Source organism: Callorhinchus milii, unplaced genomic scaffold (assembly GCF_018977255.1).
Source record: "Callorhinchus milii isolate IMCB2004 unplaced genomic scaffold, IMCB_Cmil_1.0 Scaffold15, whole genome shotgun sequence".
Classification (NCBI taxonomy): Eukaryota; Metazoa; Chordata; class Chondrichthyes; order Chimaeriformes; family Callorhinchidae; genus Callorhinchus; species Callorhinchus milii.
Genome location: NW_024704756.1, coordinates 9,324,806 through 9,342,948, shown reverse-complemented (window position 1 = coordinate 9,342,948; position 18,143 = coordinate 9,324,806). Strand labels below are relative to the sequence as shown.

The window sequence follows — 18,143 nt, the reverse complement described above, 5'->3', positions numbered from 1 at the left end:
TATAAACGATATTTAAAAAAAACTGAAGGGTCAACTCCCCTCCTCAATTTCCAAGGAAAAAATCCTTCCATCGTTACACAGAATCTATGAAACCAAATCAAAACAGGTCATTCAAACCAACGCGTCCATATTTATACTCTGCATGAGCCTTCACCAATCCTAATCCCCTTCCCTAGCCTCCCCTCACACCTTTCTGTTCACTTCAATCTTGTATTCTTTATTTAACCTCTAAGTATTAAGAGTAAATCGTAATCAATTATATCCATTTTCTGCTCATATTGTAAGAAACAGTATTTTTTTTAAATTATAGGTTTGTAATACAATTAAGTGCAATCTGAACTGTATGTATTTTTCAACCAAAATTAAATTTAGTTAATATTGAAGTGGATGCAGTTAGCACATTAGCATTATAGGACACATGAAATACATTGCAAATACCTGAAATACATTACAGAAGTACAAAATCATTACTCTTATGTAATTAATTTACATTTTATTGGCCGTTATTAAATATATTATCTATTTGATAGTTACAGTTTAGTCATACATATGAATGGCAGCATTAACATGAATTTGTGAAATGGCTCCATATAGTACAATACATAAAGTTGAAAGCGGTATATTTAGTACATTAATGCATCTAAGGTATGTTTTGGAATGTATATTTAATATTAAAAACTATGCAACATAAAATACTAATGTACCCAGTTAATTCATTGAAATAAGTAATCAACTTACTGCTAATGGTGGAAGCAATCATATAATTTGTATTTTTAATGTACTAAACACATCCAGAATTAGGCACCGTAAGTTTCTTAAGAAAATACTCCAGTCTAGAAATCCAACAGCTTGAATACTTCTCCACTACTTCCTCAAGTAGTTCGTCCACACCTCAAAGTGACATCATTTCAAACCAATACAAAACCGCCTATCATCAATGTGGGATATTCTATTTAAAAAGCTGAAATCAAAAGATGTCACCTTTGGCAAAATAGACAATACACTTTTATGACAGTCTTTAAACTGCATGCCACAATTCATTTAAAGAAATAAAAGTAAATGGAATTTAGAACATCAAAAAGATCAATGTAAACCATTCTACAGGAATATTAAGACACTTTCAACGTTTGTCCCCTTATAATTATCTAAATGTGAAATACATTTTCCAATAACAGGGCAAATGCAAGGCTTCCAACTACATTGAAAAATTTACTTAAGTTATGACTTGCTACAAGTATAATACATTCATACATAGATTTCCTGGACTTCTTAATTATAATAAATAAAATATAAAATGGAAGATATATATTTGGAAAGGTTATTCTAGAATTGCACCATAAATGAAACTCCTAAGAAAAAAATAAAAAGGATCACTACTTCACAATACAGAACGACTCACTTCCTGCAAAAGAACAGTCATCAGAAAGTGAAAAACATATAAAAATGCAGGTTTCTTCCACATACAAATCAATTAAAACTGTATGGCACCACCTCAGGTGCAAAGTAGTGGAATGTAAATTTTGACAATCAATAAACTGGCATCTAGTATGGCAAGTTGGACATTCTGAAACACTTTTTAACTCGTTCTCAGAACTATAATGTAATTGTATTCTGAAACTGCAACCTAGGTTATATGAGATGTACAATATCCAGGTAACATGGACTTTAAAGGCTCTATGCTCTTTCCTCTAAATAGAAAAAAGGGAAACTTATATATAAAAAAAATCAGTTAACTGGGTATTTGAGATTTAGACAATGTATTCAGATTTTTTTTTTTACAAAACTTTGCTCAGTTTGAGCCAAATAGTGAAACGTTTATAACAATTCTTTATAACAAATGCAGTTCAAAACTGCACTGTTAGAATCACAGACACATTATTAAAATCTGTGCTTTGCTGAAAAGAGCTGTAATATGTGCAAGCACAATAGCATTTAATTACCTTCATGGACCGCTAGAAAAGAAAATTTAAATGCAAATCTGTGCCCAACAATATTACCTGCAAGTATTCATGGTCCTGTAATATAATTTACAGTACATTTGTTTTCAAACTAACTTCACTCGACAAACCATTGCTGAAATGTATGAAAAAAACGTCTCTTACTTGTATTCAAGAGTGGCTATGCTACTCTGAAAGCATATGCCCAGCAAACTGTTGCACAACAGTTCATTGCTCATCTAACATCATGACTGCCAATGAAGCTTGCTCCAGGCCATATAAACCGCTACTAGTCTGCAGTACTTTCCAGACTATGGAAAGGTTTTTGTCTATTTCTCCTTGCTTGGATATTTCATAAGGGCTACTTTTACAAATTCCTTAAATAAATGACTCCTGGCTGGACAGTACTGGCTAAGGGTCTAAAGGTTAAGGCAGTCCTAGCTGTCCTGAAACAGCCAGCATTGGACATATAGGCCTCAGGAATACACCTTTTTGAATAAGTGTGTTTTGTTTGTGCACAGAATTCTGCTAACACTGCCTCACATTTGTCAGCAGTAAAGACGGAAATGTATGCACTCAGCATACAATCATTTCCAGCTATCAGTTTAATTTGAATGGTCAAAGAGAAAAAAGCTAGAGTTTTATCTTGGATGATACAAACATAACCATAAATGAATCAATCAATCTCTACTTAATTACAAAGTACTGAATAATGAAAGCAAACAAAATGGAGACTACAGCAAAGCCAACAACAATCAGGGCAGCAAACTGCTCGTCACTTAATGATTTCCTCTTGACCTTTGTGAGCTCTACTGCAGTTTCAGCACTTGGTGCTGATTCTTGTCTCTGAGATGAGAATGCTACAGTGGGACTGTAAGGTCCACATAGTTCTTGCACTCCAACAGAATCACGATACTGTCGCCCAGCACAGACCCGGAACCTGTATTCACAGTTTGCTTGAACGTTTGTGAAAAGGAAGGAAGTTTCTGGTCCCCTGTATACCTGTATTTTGAAAAAGGAACACAAGTTATTCACTTCTTAACCACTAAGTGAAATTTATATATTCAATTTCTGGTTTATTGCTCACTCCTCACTCCACTATTGGTGGCCAAACCCTTTTTGCTACGGTTTAGATGCAAATTTGTGCCCAACAATATTAAATTGATTTCATCAATGGAAATCCCTCCCTCAACTCTTCCATCTTAACCCCTTGTCTATATGTCATTAAATCCCACCTTAAAACCATACTTCCTCAACTGTGCCTATGCTTACCTCCACCTTCTCCCCCTCCCCCGATGTCTGACACCATCACTGTAAAGCGCTCATAGACCTATCCTACATGAATATAAATGCAACGTAAATTTATGATTGCCACAATTCCAGGAATCAGTTAATTATTTTGGTTTAGAAAATTCAGTTATAGATTTCCCCAATGGCCTACTGGGTAACGGCACAGCCTGGTGTAATACTAAGCCAGATAGCGTTGGAGAGTTACTGCTCCAATTCTTGGTATGTGCCGAATAGGCTGATTCCAACTATTATGGGGGGGGGGGGGGGGAAGGGGGTGCAGTTAACAGACCCTACAGGGTCATTGCTGATCTACCAAAATGTAACATGTACTGTATGCTGCTAATTCAGGTTTAGGTTAAAATAGCAATATATTTAACTTTACCTGTTCAGAATCTCTCCCGATAATGTTCTGAAGTATGTAAACAATTGCATCGCCTTTCATTGGCTGCACTGCATCCCAAATGATTTCACAAGCATTTTGTTCAAGCATTTGTATCCTTGGCGCTGCAAAATGATAAATGCACAGAGTTGTAAACATGAAATCATAATACCTTCAAAATTCACGGCACAAAGTCCTCCTGCCTATCTACCAATTTGCTTTTATTTCAGCTTTGCAATCCTCTCCTATATTTATATTGAATTACAACAGTAGTGGAGTCCTGTAGCTCAGTGGTTAGAGCACCTGCCTTGCAAGCGAGACACCTGGGTTCAATTCCAGGCAGGGCAAAACCTTGGGCAAGTTTCCTTACTCCACACGCCTGATAATAATCCCTCAAAAAAAATTGGTAATTTTCAATCCACGACTATTTGTGGGACACTGCTGTGCGCAATTGGCTACCACATTTTGCCCACAAATATACGGTCAATTCACTTTACAGTATATTCTGTGAATAGCTTTGAGACGTCTAGAAGACGTAAAAAGCGCTTGAAAATCGCAAATGCAACGATTATTATTATTATTATTATATTCAATGTGCCATGCAATACACTTTAAAACAAGGTGGATGTACATTCTGCCTTCAGAGGCAATGGTGTCTGACGGCGGGAAGAAACAGCCCCCCAGCTGCCTCTGGGCACAATAAGCTTTTCTTGGCTGTTTTAGTGCCCTAAAATGTCTTCCCTAGTTATTAGAGCGTGATCCATGGATAGAAAATTAAAGTCATTTCAAGTTGTTTAATTGTTGCCAATGGCACTTTGTGATTTCCGAAGATACACAATAGAAGAAAATCAGAGAAATGTTTCACCTAGGACTAAAACTGAGTCATAATTTAGCATTCTATTTAAAGCAACTCTGAAGTGCCCTGATATACAATAGTGACATTAATGTCTTAGCTCAACTATTTCTGATTTTCTTCCAATATATTATTGGGCGAATCCTTCAATTATGTTATGCGAAGGCAAATATAATGAGGAAAAAGTTCTTACAGTACCAAGATTGGTGTGGGCAATATGTGAGCGACTCAGCAGAGCATTGGTGCGTGTCAGGAGTCAGGCGGGAGTCTAGACACGGGCCTACAGAAGTTTATGAGACCGTTATTCAGAGGCCACTTTCATCCAGTCTCCTGAGTGATTGTTGAGAACAGTTTTGACTTTATTTAACAACATTTACTTGGTACCTACCTTTAAGTAGAGGAGGAGGAGATTTGGTTGTAGTGAAAGTGTAAACTTCAGAAAATGCTCCTTCCCCAGCATCATTATATGCCTGAATTCTAAATTTGTAAGCCGAGGACTCAATCAATCTCTGCACTTTGTATGTGTGACAAGGTCCACTATATAATGCAACAAACCTAAAAGGTATGCAAAAGGTAACATCATATTCTAAGTCAAGAAGTAAAAATGGAAAGTAAATTCTATCGCTTCACAATGATAAGCAAATCAATTAACTGGACTATACACAATGAACAAGTTTCAGCAAGAATTTACATTTATATAGTAACTTTCACTTAGAGCGGATGTCTCAAAGTGAGTTCACAATGCTGAATGGGCACCTGAGCTGGGGGTGGGAGCCAAGTTCAACAGAAACTAATTCATATGTAGAGTAAGGAAATTCAAACTTTTGCAATGTCAGAGGTTGCATTTTGTGAGGTCACTTATATGGATTTTCTGTGTGGCCGTAGGAGATAAAAGGGTTAAAACTCTACATACTCAATTATTGATCAATTGTGCAACCAAATATCTATGCATCTTATTTCTATTTTGATTTAATTCGTTCATTCTTTATCCCAAACAAAAGTCTAATTTTGAGTATTAAGCTCTACTTACCGTCCAAATTTGTCCTCGATTTGCAAGTTGAATTGTGTTGAACTTGCGGTTAAAACTTTGTTGGGCCCATCCCCCCACTTAAGCTTAAGGCTCTGGTAACTGAAAACTGCACACTCGAGGTGTGGAGGCTCAGGAGGTAGTGGTTTTGTTTTGGCTTTAATGGAATGACTGAGGGGGCCTGCTCCAATGCTGCTGACTGCTTGTATTCGAATCCTAAAAACATAGGCACATATTATGTTTATAATATAATCTTAATAATATTATTAACATTCACAATTTGGTTAATTTGTTTTTCACTGATAACATATCACAATATAATTTGATTATTTAGTCCCCAAATGCATTGGAAAATATTTAGAGTAGAACCTCACTAATCCGGTCACTCAAGTGACTGGGCAAAAGTGACCTACTTAGTGAGGTGACAGCAATTACCAAGAATTAGCCGCAGGAGCTCAGGTTAGGCTGCGGGTGCCGGGCGAAGTCGATTTTCCGCTGACGCCACTTCCGCAATCCCAACACTTCCCGCGCCACACAAGCATGACCGGAGCCCACTCCGCCCGCAGTAATAGCGTCGAGGAAACAGCGCGAGAAGCCCGAGGCCTAGCGCACTGTGTACTGTACAGGTTAGTAATGGAGGGGGGTGTTTGTATGGCGTTTGAAGCAGAGAAGGGCATTGTAGCAGCAGTAATCAATGACCGTTGTCCTGAATAGTGAGGTGCCCAGTTTACTGAAGCAGACAGCCTATCTTTTAACATTGCCAATGAAAGAGATTGTGAAAATGTGCCCGTAATCATGAGGTGGCTGGATTACCGAGGTGAGCACAAACCGGGTTTCTACTATATATTACCTGTATGTTGTGTCTGGTTGCAAGTTTTCTATGATACAACTTGTATCTCTGTTGATGGCTAAAATCTGTTTATCTCCATAATCTATGTTATAACCAGTGATTTCAGACCCATGGCAGCACGGCTCCTTCCACTGAATAGCAAGGCACGTTGATGGTGATGGAAGAACAAATTCAAGTTGGTCTTCATCGATCACTTGCAGTACACTCACTGCAGCTGGTACAGAAGCAGGTGTTACACACGTGGCAGTATCACTGAAGTGTCCGGCACCAGCACAATTCACAGCCTGAAAATATAATAATAATAAATTATTGAAAAAGCAAAGCGGACATCATTCACTTCAACAACATGGGAATGGGATAATGTGATAATTGCTATTAGATCTAAAAACAGAAGCTTTGTCCAATTGCTTTAAGTTCCATTGTGAAGTATTGATAGGCAGGATCTGGTTCCTTACCTGTACTCTGCAATAGTACGCTGTTGCAGGAGTGAGGCCTTTCACTTCATAATTAAGGGCAGGTCCAGAGTAAAATACCTGCATGGAACCTTCCATACCTCCGAATTCTAGCCTGAATTCTGTGACCTCAGAACCATTAGATTCAGGACACTAAAGGGAAAAACACGATTACTAGATATAGTGTGATGAAACAAAGTAATTTTAGTTTCTCACATTGGACATTTATTGAATATACAATGCTCAAATTTGGTGCAGCTTCTAGTTTTCAAATTGCCGGAAAACCCCAGCTTATTGGACTCTGGGTACCTGGAATTGGAACCTCGGTCCGAAACGTAAAATTTGAACAAAAATCTGGCTTCATTTTCAATTGGACTAAATATGCAGTTCTATCGCTCTTTCCTCTTGCCTTTTTGATCACCCGTGAGAGTGCCACCTAGTGGTGAGCGACCGGTTGGAGACCCCTGAATTAGAATATGCAATATTTTTAGTTGAATTCCCCTTGACTGACATACATAACAATCCAAAATCAAATTATAAGGAAAAAGAAAAATAAGGCTCACCTCCCAATCCATGTGCACACAAGTGGCCGACTTACACGAGACAACGGGCATGTTGCATTGCTCAGGCGGTCCTGCTGCTGTCAGGATATCAGACCTCTCAGACTGTGGGCCATACTACAGAAGAAAGCAAATTACACAACATCCTTTACACTGTTAAGCAAAACACTAATGGGACAGCAAATACAGTCAAATTTGTTATTACACAACTGAGCATTCAATCTTAAATTTTGGTTTAAAACAGAATCTAATAAAACAAGATTGCTTTGATATGAGGTATTAACCTAGCATTCTCATCGGAGTCAGAAGTATGTGGGTTCAAGCCCCAATTTGGGATTTTGAACTTGCATAGTCTAGGCAGATAATCCTACATGCTGCATTGTCGGAGGTGCTGTCCTTCAGATGAAATGTTAAACTGAGGTCCCATCTGTCTGTTCAGGTGGACATTAGTGCCAATAATAATTCTTACATTTAATATGAAACCCTTCACCTCAAGATGACTTAAAAAGTGTTTCACAGGATTTACGTAAAATGTAGTGATTATATTTGTAGACAATGTGAGTAGTAGGTCAAGCTAGTGAGTAGTGCCAAGATCCCATAAGAGTGAGATGAGGGAAACAGCCCAATGAGATCACCCATTTACATCTTCCACTTCCTGATTTGATATAATAATAATCCTTTCATTTGATATAGCGCTTTTCACGTCTGGAGGACGTCCCAAAGCGCTTCACAGAACACACTGTAAAGTGAATTGACTGTATATTTGTGGGCGAACCCGGCAGCCAATTACGCACAGCAATGTCCCACAAACAGTCGTAGATTGAAAATGACCAATTTATTATTTTGGGGGGTTTTGGAGGGATTATTATTTGGAGGGATGTAATGCTTGAGTCCGGGATAGGTTGTCATATTATATCGTCAATCATCCCATGAATATTGTTACCAGAATGAAGAAACTATAGGACATCCCGCATTATTATAATTTTGGGTCCAAATATATTACATTCTAAGGCAGCAGTGGCCAATCGATGTCAGTGATTGACTGGGTTAATGTGAAAGAAGCTGACTGGTCAGCCATGACTGCTCGAGTGTTTCTAGCTGTCATGGCTAACTAACTGGCTTGAAAAGTTTTCAATTCAACATAGCACAACAATTCTGTTGGCACTTGAATACATTCCTTACCCCAACTTTATTTGCAGCTTTCACCCAGAAGCAATACATCTTCCCTGGTAATAGGTCCGTCACTGTACATTCCTGTTCTGAACCCTGATAAAGAGTCCTTTGCTTATCCTTTTCTGACTGTGCCATCTCTACAGTGTATTCTACGATCGTGGAACCGCCATCTACAATAGGTGGTGCTACAGATAATCAACAATTAGGTTTAGACTTAGAAATTTTACATGGCATTGTTCAAAAGTTAATTTTCAGGAAGTTGCCCATACCAAGAACAAAGTCCTTACCCCATCGTATCAGTATTTCTCTTGCTCTAGCTTTACCAGCAAGCCGAGGAGGTTGGCAGGGTCCAGGAGGAACAGCTGCAGTTTGCACTGACAAAATTTCAGACACCTATTTATTTGGGTGGAAAATGGTTATTGTAGTATCTTTTTTCCTTAGACTACCTAAGCCGCAGTTCAAGAATCTTATAAATGATTCCTTTAAAAGTTTTCTGAGCATCCAAATCTAGGTGTTTCTCAATCAGATTTAACAAACGTCAGATACAAAGTATGATTCTAGTATCTCTGTCCCAACCTCAGAAGAGCAACTGTTTAAAACATTTGTGATACGTTTCATAATTTCCCATACTGTATTTTTTCTGAGCGAGTTTGCCAAATTATTACCAAATGATGTTGCATCGTTCATGTGAAATTTTAGAATCAAACATGTTTAAGATTCTTAAAGAATCACTGTCCTTTATTCTCATTCATAATGTAAGCTAAACCACTATTGGTAACAAAATTCAATCTCCGTAACACTCTTAACCCATTGCTCTTGAAAGCATGGAACACAGACTAATGAATAAGGTCAGAGCATGTGGAATCAGGAAAAATAGCAGAATGGATCGCAAGCTGGTTACAAAACAGAGAGTTGGGGTAAAGGGTAGCTACTCATACTGGCAGGATGGGGTAGTGGTGTTCCACAAGGATCGGGATTGGGACCACAGCTGTTCACAATGTACTTTAATGATTTGGACTCGGAAATCAATTTCAAAATTTGCAGATGACACTAAATTGGGGGAAGTAGTTAATACAGAGGAGAACTGCAACAAAGTACAGCAAGACATTAATAAACTTGCTGAATAGGCATTTAAATGGCAAATGCATTTCAATGTAGAAATGTGTGAGGTGGAACATTTTGGTAGAGGGAATAAGGAAGTCACATACATCCTGAAAAATAAAAACCTAAATGGGGTAGAGGAGCAAAGGGATCTAGGGGTTATACATACAAAATTCTCTAAAAGTAGCAATGCAGGTTAACAAGGCTATAAAAAAGGCAAACCAGGAATTGAGGTTCATTTCTAGAGGGATAGAAATGAAAAGCAGGGAAGTTATGGAAACTTCTATAGAACCTTGGTTAGACCACACTTAGAATAATGTGTGCAGTTCTGGTCCCCACATTATTGAAGGGGTGTAGAGGCACTGGAGAGGGTACAAGGGAGATTCGCAAGGATGATTCCAGAACTGAGAGGTTATACCTATCAGGAAAGGCTGAACATGCTTGGACTTTCTTCTCTTGAAAAGAGAAAGGTAAGGAGTGACCTGATAGAGGTCTTTAAAATGATGAAAGATTTTGATAGGGTAGACATAGGGAAGATGTTTCCACTTATGGGAGAGGCCAAAACCAGGGGCCGTCAATATAATCGTCACAAATAGATCAAATAGGGAAGTAATAAGAAATGTCTTTACACAGAGTAGTGGGAATATGGAACATGCTACCACAAGGAGTTGGTGAGGCAAATGTCATAGATATGTTTAAGGGGAAGCTAGATAGGTACATGAGGAAGAAAGGAATAGGCGGTTATGCTTGAAGGCTTAGTTGAGGAAGGGCAGGAGGCGGCTAATGTGGAGCATAAACACCGGCATAGACCAGTTGGGCTGAATGGCCCGTTTCTGTCTGTATATTCTAATGTATTATAATGTATAGAAATATCACATTTGTATGGGAAACTCTCTTCAGATTTTGAAGTCCAGGAATTTGTTTTACCTGGCTTTGTCCTCCAGCACTAATGGAGTACACCCTCAATCTATACCATGTACCGGGTTTTAGATGATCACAGACATGCTCTCTGACAAGTCCATTATACATCAAGTCCCACTTGTTCCCTGAAAAATACAAATCAATGTTAGCAAATTGTGCAATTTCCAATTAAGAAATAAGCACGCACATCTCCATTAAACCGTGATTACATTTTCATCAGCTAGTCCGCAATATTCATAAATTCACAAATAGTGTTACTAATAATTCTGAACACACCTTTAGGGTTTAATCCCCACTGCTGGTCTCTCAGTTGAGTGAATTAATTCTGGTCTTTACCAAAAATAATTATTTTGAAAAATCTCCCAGATTAAGTTATCCCAAACTAAAAGACAACATGCATATTTTTCCCATTCTGTGGCGAACGAAGTAGACCAGCTTTATACTATAAGACATTTGGAGACATTTAGCAATTATTTTAGGAAAACAATTCAATATACTTGCCGTTCAAGCCTTCTGACATTTCCAGGACATACTTGGTAATCTCAGACCCTCCGTTATCTTTGGGTGGATCTGCAAACAAAAGGACAAAATTTGTTGATTTATGCACACTGAACATTTTTCAACAATCATGTACGTTTCCCCCTCCCCTGATAAACAGCAAAATGTAATATAAAATTATAGATTAATTCTATGTCCAGCAAAGAATTATGGATTATTCCATAATCCAGTAAAATTAAGCAGTTCAAATGAATAGAATTTGAGTACTAAACATTACACAATTTGCGACAAAAACTGATCACAAAGTTCACCTGCTGCATTAAAACAGCAGATGGCGCTTACCCCATGTTGCTTTTAAATTGTAGGCATGACTTTTTCCCTTTATGCTTAGTTTACTGGGTGGTCCAGGCTTATCAGGACATGTGCTGAACTCCACTACCTCACTCGGGTTACTTTTGCCTTCGCTATTGCAGGCAAAGACCTGGAAATTTTTATAAAAAAGTTAAACATGTAAGATCTTACTTATGCAGGCTTAAACCAAACAAGCAAGCAACCACACACAACTGTGCTAAATTAATTTATTCCCAAAGTGCCAGGACCAATATTTTGATGCTTTCAATGAGATATTGCAAGGTGCTACTTCTAATTCCAATTCAACACTTACCTTCTTCTCAAGGAACATAGGAACCGCTCATTAGCATCTCACTTGATCTGCAAGGTCTATGTATTGTGAGTTTTAGTAAGCTATTCAGTTCTTAGTTTCCAGAGTTTTCAGCAGAGGCCAGCAGTCAGTGGAACCCTCATTCCTCATAGCGCGAATCTTGTAACTTAATTCAAAGAGCACGCACCAGCCGTATTTCAGTAAGAGAAATAAAATGAGTCGTACACAGCACTTACCCTATATTTATAGGATGTACTCCGTCTCAGGTTTTTTAAAGTGCAAGAGAGCTCATCTCCATTATGTTTTACCTTAAAGCCATATCCCTGTAGTTAAAAAAACAAATTAGACTGTTGTTTGCTCATTATATAATAATTCACAAACGAACACAGAAAATTTGTAATCAAGTCTTTTTTTTTAGAATACAGTATTATTCTAGAGCTTATTGCCACAGTTATTTTTATTCTATTGGATTAGGAAGGTAAGCCCAAAAGAATTTTGACTAAACAAATTGGAAACGAGAACCTGTACACCTTCTCCCCTGGGATACCCGTTTCACTACAGTATGTTTTCTCAATACGCATATCTGGACTGAGGTAAACTAGATAATCTATTAATTCCCCACTTAGCACCTGTGGCAAATTGTTTGAAATTGCTTTTTTTTTTAAAAATCTAACTTACAGAAGACTCATCTTCCATTTCCAGGATGTATGTAAGGGGTTCATCAGATGAAACCCCAGTTGGTTTGCTCCACTCCAAGGATAACCACGTGATACCCGTCCGAGTTAGCTGAGGAGCAGCTGGGGCAGGTGGAACACTTCCCGCTGTGTAATACTGTACAGTTTCACTGAAGTCACTGGCAAATTAAGCAGAAACAAAATATTAATAATTAATTCAATATAAAATTGTAGTTTTAACATTTCACCTGTCAGAACAGCCTAAAATGTCACGTTAGTCCTGGTTGTTTCAAGGAGAGGTAAATAGGGGGCAAATACAGAACTGAAAAAACGAAGTACAGTTGTGAGTAGGACAGTCATTGGTAGTTTGGCCAGCATTTCAAATGACTTCAAGTTGGACTAGCCTTTTCAAGTTTGTTCACTGATGATTACTTACCCCTAAAATCTCTAGTTTTAGAATGGAAGTATTTCCACATACCACTGATGGCAAGCTTAGGTAAGCAAACTCACTGCTTGGATCATATTTTAGGCAATAAATAATTGGGGAAATTTTCTAAAAGGTTTGGCACCCTTTGCCTCAAAGCAAGGTGACACAGCAGCAAAGCAGCATGTTATTCTTGATAATAGTAAAAACTAACGTGCATGTATCGCTTGTATGTGCTTATATCGTGCACAGGTTGGGAGAATCACATGGGACAATACCTGACTTTGCAATATCTTAAAGCAATACAATTTCTATTACTCTACCCATTCTTTAAATCAGTAGCATATTGTTGCAAAACTTACTGTGTTACACTGTATACATTTAGATACATCTCTTTTCTAAATAAATACCCTTACAGCTCAATAGGATTAGATTTACTTACCTCATTCCAATATCGTTTTTAGCTGCTAGCCTGAATGTGTATCCTACAGATGGGGATAATTTGGTCAGCTTGTATTGCTTCTGGTGCCCAAAGTAACATTCCTTGAATAAATTTTGCATTCCCTGTATTTATAAAGAGTGTTCAGCAATTATTCTTATAAACAAGGACCATTAAAGTAAATTTCTGACCCCCAAAAACTTGTACAAATAAGCAACTAACTCCTGTCATAAGACCAGCACTCACCTCATCCCATTCCAAAGAGTAATTCGTGATTTTAGAGCCATTGTCATTGGATGCCTGTTTAGAACAAAACAAAAGATGATAATGCAGTTCTGGATTTCTTTCGATTCAGTCATCACCTTTAAAGAATAGCACAAAAGGGCACGCACAATTAAAAACAGATAAGAAAATAAAATTAGGAGGAATCCAGGGTAAGGAGAACTGATCCATCATCCACACAACTGTTAATTTAAACCATAAATTTACTATACTATATACACCACTATATTGCATCCCTTGAATCAGAAGAGTCCCTGATAACTTGGCCAGTAAGTACCTTCCACTGAAAATTCAGTGTGTTTTTGGTCCTGTTAATAAGTTTTGGTGGAGCTGGAGGATCTGGTTCACTGATTTCCGTTGTAAAACTTGCCAGCTCGGAGGGAGATCCTTTCACAGAACTGTACGTTCCTGAAACTCTAGATTAGAGAAAAATGTCCACATCAGTCATTCAATATGGAAAATATAAAAAGTTCCCATGAAATTAAACCCAATATTCAACTATAGCAAATTCATTAATATTTAACCTGAAGATTTAAATTGAACAAAATTTACAAGATTTCCTGAAATTGTACCTTTAGTTAAATTCAACTTGTGGTCACCCACAAAAAGCAGTTTTTCTGGATATACAAATATCCTGTGGGGCATTGTGACACAGCTTCTTGAGGTGAAAGGCTCTATCAAATGTAAGGATTGTTATTAATTATAAACAATTAAACAGATCTGTACCTAACATGATATTCTGTTGCTGGTCGCAGTTCAGGTATTGTTACTGTTGTTTCTTCTCCACTGAAATTAAGAACCATTTCACAATTAGTACTTCAAAACTATTTATTTCACCATACACAGAAATTCAACTCTCTGAAACACATTCCTCCCTAGCATCAAATATAAGAATCTTGTTCTGTGAAATATTTGTATGTTTCAGACCACACCTATTACTAACGCTTCTAATACTGATCTCAAGAAGGTATTTATTGTTAATTGTAGTTAACTGGATGCAGCATTAACTATTTTTGTTCAGTCTGTTCCACATATATACTATACTGATAAGGTATTTTCTTTAAACTCATGTTCTGACTGACTAGTCTGTTTCAGCAACCTTCAACTCCTGCCAAAAACACCCTTTTTTAAAAAAAAGTACAGAATAATTATGTTTGAATCACAATAATATTGTTTTTAAATGTTCACCTATCTTTACAATCCATGCCTTATCCAAGAGTTTCTGTCCTGCTCATGATAAATAGCAGCAAAGGTCCTAATAGAGAAGGGACCCGGACTGAAAGCTGTAAATCAGGGTACATATGACTAAGTTAGAAATTTACAGCACAGAAAAATGCCAATCAGCCCACCATGTCATGTGTGTAGGATAACTTTCATCGACTTCTATCGACTATTCGTTTTGACCGTGATTTATTATATGACTCCCTGGCACTTCCGGAGGTCACGATTTCCTGGAAGTTGCTCGGTGGGTCATGGGAATAATGCACCGGATCGTTAGTCAGCATCGTTTATGGTTGGAGCTATGATGCTATCAGACTGTCTTCAAGCCTCCGACTTTTGTTCTTGATTAAAACATTCTTAGCACATGCTTTTGCTCTCATTCGTCTTGCGGCTGTCCAAGAAATTCACCTCTTGCGGCAACACGAATGCCCCGTTTAAAAAAGACAATAGACCCAAAGTCCTATGCCATTATTCCTAGCTGGAATATTTAAGCAACACAGAAATCAAATACTTACATATAAACAGTCTTGAATTTCCCATTTTTTCCACTGTTTGACAATGAAACTTCATAATTACAGCCTACTGGTATATGATAAGCATCATCTTCACCACTCACTGAAATGGATGGTAGACTCCAAGACAAGACAGCTGACTTGGGTTTTATGTCAGATATCTATAATTATAAGCATAATTTATTAGAGCAATACGCACAATGTGCAAAGTTAAGCAAACTATTATGCAAGTTTCCAAGATTAATTCAGACAAAGTATACAGTCTCAAAATTGCTGTGATTTTTAGTTAAGTTTCACTTTCTTTTGGGTCAGTGTGTAATTATTGAAATTTCTATTGTAAATGGATATCCAAGTTTTACAGTATGGTTCTACAAATACATTTCTATGAAGGCAGCCCAACATACTACTGTAAAAAAATACTTACTATAGGCTTAGCAATGCCAGAGAGAAGTTCTTGTAACTGCTTTGATTCAAAATAGGAGTCTGAAAATTGAACCAAAAAAAACTAGGTCAATTCAATGAGTGACAATAATTTGCTTTCATGTAAAATAAACATTAATTAGAAATGATTTGAAGGTTATGATGGAAAAAAATAGCAGCCAATCACCTAATTTTGAATTTGGGGCTAAATAATAAAGCAAGAGAAACATATTTCTGAATCATTTGTGGAGTCCTGTAGCTCAGGACTCCACTTGCATCACAAGCGAGAGACCGGGTTCAACTCCCAGCAGGGCAAAACTTTGGACAAGTTTCCTTACTCCACATGCCTCTGTTTACCTAGCAGTAAGTAGGAACAAAGCTATTAGTCGATTAGCAAATTGCTTTTCTGGGGGGTAAAATTTATTTTAAAAAAATAAATTGATCACTCAATCCACGACTGTTTGTTGGATTATTATTTGAAGCTCAAGGTTCTGAGGAAAGAAATTTGTCTGTGAAAATGGGTTTTTGAAAGGTGCACAGTGGGAGAGAGGACAGAAGAATGATAAAGCTGATCAACATTTTGTTGTCAAACATTGCTGTAGAAATCAGAAATCAGTAAAACAGTGTTTATGTTCATTGTACTCCAAGTTCTAAACTGACCTTATGAATCAACTAACCCAATAAATGAAAGAACCTTTCTCCATCTGAACTATCTTACTCAAGTGTAGTGTCTAACCAGTTGAGGGATTAGATCAACAAGAACTCATCATGGTTTGGAATCACACAGTCTAAGCTGTCACTCCAATGCAGTGTTTGTGGGAAATTGCCGGGCAAACCTGGCTGCCGCGTTTCGCCCAAAAAAGTACAGTCAATCCACTTTCCGTATCCTGTGTATCCTGCGAAGCACTGAGACGCCTCAACGATTCGATAAGGCGATGTACCAACTGCGAGGATTATTATCATTTATTGTTGGTCCTGCAGCTTGACTATTGCATTTAAGTTTGCTGAGGATCTCTTTCAACTCACTGCTGAATGTGTAGTCAGCATGAAACAAACCATTCCAACAACACTATCTCACATCTTATTGGCCTATGTAAACCTGGCAGCGTTTGAGGCAAGCTCATACAATTCCATCTGAGTTAGGCCAAGTTTGATTCTTTTGTTTGTAAGCATTAGGTTCTACATTCTGCAGTTGTGAAGGTAAATGCGAGGAAGGAAGATTTTGTCAAGACTGAACCAATTATTGATTTCTGTGGCCAAAGTCCAACAAGTATAGATCCTCACATAAAGAGAATATCTTCAAATAGAGTTACTGCAATATAGGATCTGATATATTTGAGTACCATATACAATACAGCATCTGTAGAGACATATTGCTGCATTCCTTACACCTACTTTNAAAAAAATGTAACATTTCCAAAATTTCTCAACAGTTGAAAGTCTGTCATCAATGTGATTTTGGAAATCATTTCAAATTGCAGCCTAAATTGTTAAGAAGAATGTACATTCAGATAAACAGTCCTCAAATTAAAAGTCTTCTCAATTCACTTCTATATTTCTTCTTCCTTGCTGAACAAAAAATTTACCCTTGGCCCCGAAGAACAAGAGTAAAACATACCTAGCATTTGTGTGTGGTATTGAAAGATTTTAAAATGATGTGTTGTAAAGCAATATAAACAGCGCATAGAAAGATTCAAGGCCTTTAAAGCTACAGGAGAAATATTGCGGGGATTGCAATCTATGGAGATTTCAGCTGCCCCTTTCAGGGGTTAGGTCATTGCAGATTCACGCTATTGTTTATGCATTAGTTAAAGCTGTTCCGTCTCCAAGTAACGATTTCAGGAAGTCTACTTACAAGAGCAAGGCTGAAGTTTAACTTCTGAATATAAAAGGAGAGTATAAAACATGAGTATAAAACATCCATGTCTAGTGTAAATAGGAGATACTTGCTAAGTCGAGCTATAAAGAAGTTTTGTTACTGACATGAAAAATCCTGCGCTTGAACACACTTTGGCGGAGGGAGGGAAGGAAAGAGAAAGAGAACGGAGACAGAGAATTCTACTATTGCATAAAGTTAGGGACTTGTAATGAAAAATCCCCTTGAAGGATCAGTGAAATTACAACCTCTAGATTTATCTGCAATTTCCTCATGCTGATTTTTGAGAGTAGTTAGGGGTTTGTTTTCAGCGCCTTGGGATGTCCTCCTGACTGAAAGGTGCTATACAAATGTAATCTTGTTGTTGTTTGTAGAACAAAGACTATTTAAATGTCTTCACTGTTCTGTGCTTTACTTCTTTAATACATTTGGTGATTCTCAAAATTCTAATTGAGATTTTGTTTAAAAAATTACAAAATGGTGAGAATATTTCCGATTGCCAAATACAAGAGATTCGATAATGTATAACAGAAATGTTGTTGATTGCATGACGACAGAGATTTTACAACTGTAGTGCGATTCTACATTTGCTC

General features: G+C 37.4%; 1 protein-coding gene across 2 annotated transcripts in view; it reads right to left on the bottom strand.

Moving 5' to 3' along the window:
• Nucleotides 1-481: 481 nt before the first annotated feature.
• The window catches only part of LOC103177860 (fibronectin type-III domain-containing protein 3A), a 38,249-nt gene continuing 20,587 nt past the window's right edge, over nt 482-18,143 (bottom strand). For both annotated transcript variants that reach the window (XM_042340636.1, XM_007892230.2), the window contains exons 7-26: nt 15,679-15,737; nt 15,258-15,415; nt 14,248-14,307; nt 13,799-13,937; nt 13,486-13,539; nt 13,243-13,364; nt 12,381-12,555; nt 11,939-12,025; nt 11,384-11,522; nt 11,045-11,113; nt 10,550-10,668; nt 8,809-8,914; nt 8,531-8,706; nt 7,352-7,465; nt 6,792-6,941; nt 6,337-6,620; nt 5,490-5,702; nt 4,848-5,014; nt 3,610-3,731; nt 482-2,939 (exon numbers count right to left, since the gene is read on the bottom strand). In XM_042340636.1, coding sequence (XP_042196570.1) covers nt 2,625-2,939; nt 3,610-3,731; nt 4,848-5,014; nt 5,490-5,702; nt 6,337-6,620; nt 6,792-6,941; nt 7,352-7,465; nt 8,531-8,706; nt 8,809-8,914; nt 10,550-10,668; nt 11,045-11,113; nt 11,384-11,522; nt 11,939-12,025; nt 12,381-12,555; nt 13,243-13,364; nt 13,486-13,539; nt 13,799-13,937; nt 14,248-14,307; nt 15,258-15,415; nt 15,679-15,737 — 2,828 coding nt within the window. In that variant the 3' untranslated portion in view covers nt 482-2,624. The remainder of the gene's footprint in view (nt 2,940-3,609; nt 3,732-4,847; nt 5,015-5,489; nt 5,703-6,336; nt 6,621-6,791; nt 6,942-7,351; nt 7,466-8,530; nt 8,707-8,808; nt 8,915-10,549; nt 10,669-11,044; nt 11,114-11,383; nt 11,523-11,938; nt 12,026-12,380; nt 12,556-13,242; nt 13,365-13,485; nt 13,540-13,798; nt 13,938-14,247; nt 14,308-15,257; nt 15,416-15,678; nt 15,738-18,143) is intronic.